The 6,000-nt window shown below is 46.8% G+C and overlaps 1 protein-coding gene across 1 annotated transcript in view; it reads right to left on the minus strand.

Moving 5' to 3' along the window:
- Nucleotides 1–5,772, minus strand: part of LOC122808229 (vomeronasal type-2 receptor 26-like) — a 77,339-nt gene extending 71,567 nt beyond the window's left edge. Inside the window, exon 1 of the mRNA XM_044079192.1 lies at nt 5,746–5,772. Within this exon, the coding sequence (XP_043935127.1) occupies nt 5,746–5,772 (27 nt within the window). The remainder of the gene's footprint in view (nt 1–5,745) is intronic.
- Between the last annotated feature and the right edge of the window lie 228 nt (nt 5,773–6,000).

Here is a 6,000-nt window from a genome sequence, read left to right on the forward strand (position 1 = left end):
CATCCACTCATCAGGATTCCTCTTGAAGAGAGTCAATGAGGGACTCTGGCTAACCTGGAGTGGAAGTTTACTCAAGAGTGGGGGGAGCCTCTGAGTTATGGATCTGTCACTCTAGCATGTCCTATTTATTTCAGTCCTGAGGTTCAGGTCTCTTGAGCGGATAGCTTGATGGGATTCTGATTTTCCAAGGTGTGGCATGTCCATTGATTCCAGGTTGGACATGGCTTTATACATCTGGCACAGATCGCCTCTGGACAGGCAGTATGCCACTGAGTGGAGCTGCAGTTTCTTTAACCAGACAGTGAATGGCATGTGTTTGAGCCCTTTGATCCTCCTGGTGAGGTACTTTTGTGGTCTTTCCAGCTGCTGCAGGTGTCTGAAAAGGTACATCCCACAAGGGGCATTGTACTCAATTATGGGCCTGATGAGGGATGAGTTAAGAGGCACAATGACCTCCACTGATGTAGATGTGATTACCTTCATGTTTAGGTGGGCTATATGAAATGTTTCTCTGAACACTTTGGCCACATGGTTGTCGAATGCGAGATTGCTATCAACTTGGGTCCCCAGGTCCCTTATCACTTCTTCCATACTTAATGGGTTACCACATAATTTGTGGCCACTTAGTTTTTGACAAAGGGGAGGACTATACACTGTTTTGTGTTTAGCTTGAGGACATGGCTCTGGCACCAGTTGTCTGTTTCTATGAGGCCCTTTTGTAGGATGCTTGTGTCATCTGGAGGGTCGATTATGGCGCCCAGTTTGCAGTCATCTACTAACTTGTTCACCAACAGTCCTTCTGTGTTGGCCTGTACCTCTGAGAAATATATACCAAACAATGGAGGTCCCAGGACTGAGCCTTGTGGGATGCCACTTGTAGCTGGTTTGTGGTCTGACATGGCTTCAGCATTTCAGACCGTGTGGGTTCTGTCCTTGAGCCAGTTTGCAACCCATCTAGTGACATAGGAGTTTCTATTAAAGCTGGTGATCTTATCTATGATGACCAAGTGGGGTACTGTATGGAAGGCTTTTGCAAGGTCCGGGTAGGCTGTGTGGACCACCATCCCCTCGTCAATGGCCTTGGTGACTTTTTCAAATGACTCAACCATGTTTAAGAGGCAGATTCTTCCCTTAACAAAGCCAAAATGGGTAGGATCCAGTGTCTGTGTGTCCCCAGTATGTCTATTTCTGAGGTCCATGATGATCCTTTCCATAGCTTTGCAGACCAATCTAGTCAGGCTTCTGGGGGATTGTTTGCAGTATCCGTTGAGGCACCACCTTTGTGGAGAGGGTCCACTGTTGCTGTACACTGTTCTTTGGGTGCATATCGTGTGTTAAGGCTGACACTGAACAGTGGTTTTATGTGTGTGTTTAATTCTTCTTGGGGTTCATGTTGGACACAGCCTAGGACACCGTCTGGTCCCATCGATGCTGTGTGTTTTGCTTTGTAGAGGCTGGCTGTTACCTGAGCATCTGCGATGTCAGGGGGCCAGCACTCTGCTGGGATAGATATTTGCCCTTTTGGTGGGGAGGGGGGGGGGAGTTTGCACTGAACCTGTCAGCTTGGATGTTGGCAATGTCTGTGGGTTTGTTGTATTGTTTGTCATTTTGGACTAATTCTGAACATATCTGGGGATTCCCACACAGGTTCCTACAATAAGTAAAGAATGCCTTGTGATTATCCTTGGTGTCCTGTACGATTTTTATCTCACAGATGGCCTTGGACAATTTTATGTGTGGACGTTCTTTTTCAATAATACTGGTCAGAGATGGCTTCCCTTTTTGTGATTTGGATCTATCATATAGTAGCTTCCTCCTTGTATTGTATGGTTTGTTTATGGCTGGGGTCCAACAAACAGGATGCTTAACTTTGGAGGATTGGGACTTGGTTTTATTTGGGATTCCATGATCCCTGCATTCCTGACGGTGTTCATAGAATGGGTTTATAAAGGGTTATGAGGTCTGGGCCGTATTTTCCACAGACACAGAGGCTGTGAAGGATTCCACCTCAGTTTTGAGGTGTGTGACATATGCTTTAGTGAACATTTTTCACTGTGGTTTTCTGGCCATGGGCTGGGGTGGGGATGTGAATATCCAGTGAGATTACTATCAGGTGTGATCGTACCAGTGAGGGATACACTTCTGGTCTTGGGCATAGAGTCCCCATGTTGGTGATGATCAGGTCCAGTATGTTTTCCCCTCTTGTGGGAGTGGTAGCAAGTTGTTCCATAGCATTTTGGTTTATAAATTCTGGGAACCTTTGGCCTAGGGTGTTGGAGTGAGGGTAATGCTCCCAGTGTATGTTTGGGTAGTTGAAGCCGCCCAATATAATGGTGTTTGGGGAGATCTTCATATTTTCATGTGTTCTCCAGTCGGCCAAGTGTGGTTCCTGGGTTTAGGAGGGTGGTCTGTAGCAGGCTATGAACTGGAAGGTGGTTTTACCCACTGTTGGTTACACATGGGTAGTCTCTGATGCTTCATGCTGTGCCACCAACCTGGGGGTGTGGGTATCTTTGACAAATATTGATACTCACCCTCCTTTTGTAGTTTGTTCCATGTTTTGCAGCTGTAAAGCATGGTATGACGTGTACCTGTGAATGCTAGGGTGTTCTTGGGAGCCTTGAACCAGGTTTCTGTTACTGCACAGATATCAACATTCTCCATGCTGAGGAGTGTTTGGAGTGCGTGCATCTTGCAGTTTAGACTTCTGGCATTGAGTAGCATTACTTATACTTTCTTATCCCTTGTGATACCTATGGAGGTGGGTTTGTCTTTTGAGCCTTACCTAGAAAAGGCACTTTGGGGGTGACAAGAGCCTTTGGCAATATCCAATAGGCCACAGGTGATAGGTGACATCCATCCCTAGCAAAGCATCATGTCTTGTCGAGCATCTCATCCCAGGCTGACAGGCATTGAATCTCCTTTCACTGACACCAATACTTAAGCCAATTGTTGTAATTGATCATCTTGTCTTCATATTGTGGCCTCATGTTTGGTGAGGGTAGGATGCTACTGAAGGTCATCATGTTTGCATATATGACATGGTGGTAAATGCTGTTTAGCACTACCTTACATTGCTTAATACATGGCAATCATGCGTCAGGTGGTACTGCAGGGCTGCCTATGTCAGATGCGCATACTGCACTCCCTATACATGTTTGGAAACAGGTAGTATCAAGTTAGGCATCCCTTTTACTATATGTGCGAGTCAGAGAGAGGTATCATTTCCAGGGTTCCTACTGAGCCAGTGTATGTGCTATGCGTTGCCTCTTTGCCAAGGCCAAGGCATACTGGGCATGCCTCCTTCTGCCTACTGGGGCAGGCTCAGGTTATTCCTCCTCCGAGTCACGCTCTGCCTGTGATGGCCTTGGCACTGGTGGGGGGCTGTTTGGCCCAGGCCTATGCTGGTCCTGTTGCAGCTCTTTTTGCAGGATCATATTATGTAGCATAGCACATACCATGACAATTTGGGTACATGTAGTTGGTGAGTATTGCAAGGCTCCACCAGATGTGTCCAGGCACTGGAACAGTGACTTGAGCAACCCAAACACACGCTCGATTACATTTCGTGTTTGTGCGTGTGCCTCATTATGGCGTTCTTGTTCAGGTGTGTGTGCGTTTCTGATGGGTGTCATCAGCCACGGCTCCAGTGCATAGCCAGCATCCCCCACTGAGTGACCATGTGGGATGTCCCCATTTGCAAATGTCTGGTACAGCTGCATCAGATGCCAGATTTGGGAATCATGGTAGCTTCCAGGGCAGCCAGCACACACATTCATTATTATGCCCTGGGCATCACACATGACCTGGCAGTTGATGGAGGGGAAGCCCTTGCAGTTAATGTAGGCCCTACCCTGCTCACTGGCTGGTACTTTGATGCATATATGCGTGCAGTCTATTGCACCCACTACTTCAGGGTATTCTGCTATTTGTTGGAAGAGATGCAAATTGCTGGCCAATACTTCACGGGAATTGGGGAAATATACATGATCACCGACATGTGCTGACATGGCATCCAGGAACTGGTGCAGTACCCTGGATGCTGATGCCTGTGAGATCCCCATCATATCACCAGTTGGTCTCTGAAAGGTACCTGTTGCTAGTATTCTTAGGCCAACATATACCTTGGTTTCCACTGGGATGGGTTCCCCTCTGTTGGTTCTGTGTGTGAGGCATAGCCTGCACAGCTCAACTATTTGCTGCAGGAGGTCTCTGTCCACTCTATAGCGCTCCACTATCTCCAGCTCATGTAACCCCTGGTAGGTGACCCTGGGCCTGTACACTCTTCTCCGTCTCCTCGCTGTGGGTTGTCTGGCAGCATTTGCATTGTCACCACCCTCGGCATATTGCATATGTCGTCTTATAACAGCAATGACAGCCCCTAGCATTTTTTGTCTGAGTGAAGCTTTTTCAGTTTTCACTTCTAGTAGCATACTCCAGTGTTTCAGTGTCTCTTGTGAGAAACAAACTGCACTATTGTTTGCAGAGTTTTAAGTGCTGGGCTGGGCTGGGCTAGCCTAGTGTTCTGCCTGTGTTATTGCCTGATTCGGATTGTTTTCACCTTCTAGCTCTACTAGTATCACCTGGTAGCTTCCTGCTATTTGTTGTGCTTCCTTTTTCCTTATTGTTTCCTCAGGGGGAGCGATGCACATACCAGCACAAACACGCTCACAGCAGCTCACACACGCGCATACATGCTTAGACGGAGTAAAACTTGCTTATTCGGGTTAAAACGCGCGCACACCAGCGCAAACAGGTTTAGAGGTCTTGCAACAGCCTTATACATGCTTACTCCAGCTTAAACGCGCGCACTCATGCTTCCACGCGCGCACTCTGTCTTACTCAAGTTTACAGGCGCGCACACGCGTGCATACCCGCTCAGCAGGAAACTTTGGTGTTATCCACAGCATACACCTTCCATTTCTTGGCTTTCCCTGGCCTACCTGTTGACACACCTCTTTCCATTATGTCTAACTGACACCTAACAGATGCTACTGTCCTCCAATGAGCTGCACTACTTTCATACATACCCCCCTTGTGATGTCACCTATCTCCTACTCTGTTCCTCCCCATATCCTACTCCTACACTCCACTGACTGTGCTCATTTGCTATGTAAAAGTGCGATTCACTATCCTAACACTCATTTACCTAGGATTGCCTACTAATGCTTGGTTACATGTCTTAGACTGGGCTTCTCCTCTTAGCAACCCCTACTCGGTGGCCATGTTGTCTTCAGCCTGCTATTCCCTTACATTGCAATTTGACTATTTTCATAAATTCCATGTTTGTGGCTTTTATTGCCTTATTTTATAATTTTTATAGCGCACCACATTTGTGCGGCGCTGCGCTACGCTTAAACATTGGAAATTGGCGAAAAAAAAATTATTTTTATTTTAATTTTGCAACAGGGAAACTTTCCAATGGCTGTATATTTGGCCATTGGCATGCTTCCTCAACCATATGCAACCTTTATTTGGAGCTGACAAGGCTCCATTGTGCTATTTGCAGAATGGTACTCAGTTGTCAACTGAGTACATTTCTGCAGCTAACACATCTCCTACTCGGACAGGTTTCTGCTTCCTGGATTGCAAATTTACCTCATTTGCATGCCTTTCGGCTGCAAGTGAGGTAATTTGCATATCACAGCCCTCTCCGTGTAGGAGACATGTTAGGAGCTCTCTTACACGCCCCTACAGGTTGTTCGTGGATCGCTCGTCGGACATGATGGCTGCATGGGGTCTTACCCTACTCGCTGACTCCGTGCAAGCCATCGTGAATCCGGCCCTATGTCTTTTTCTTCACTGCTTCCTTCAGTCCTAGTACACAAGAAATATTGCTTAAAACAACCAGAGTGGTGGCTCAAAGAGCAGAAGTGTTTAGGCATGGTCTAAAAAAAAACGTGTGCAGGTTCCCATGGTTTAAAAACAGCCAGGGCCCAAGATACCCTTAATCTATCACTGGAAAGATGCGTTTTCAATGAATGTGAGTTTCAATGCATT

This window comes from Protopterus annectens, chromosome 8.part0 (genome assembly GCF_019279795.1).
Source record: "Protopterus annectens isolate FY-2018-M chromosome 8.part0, PAN1.0, whole genome shotgun sequence".
Taxonomy (NCBI): Eukaryota; Metazoa; Chordata; order Ceratodontiformes; family Protopteridae; genus Protopterus; species Protopterus annectens.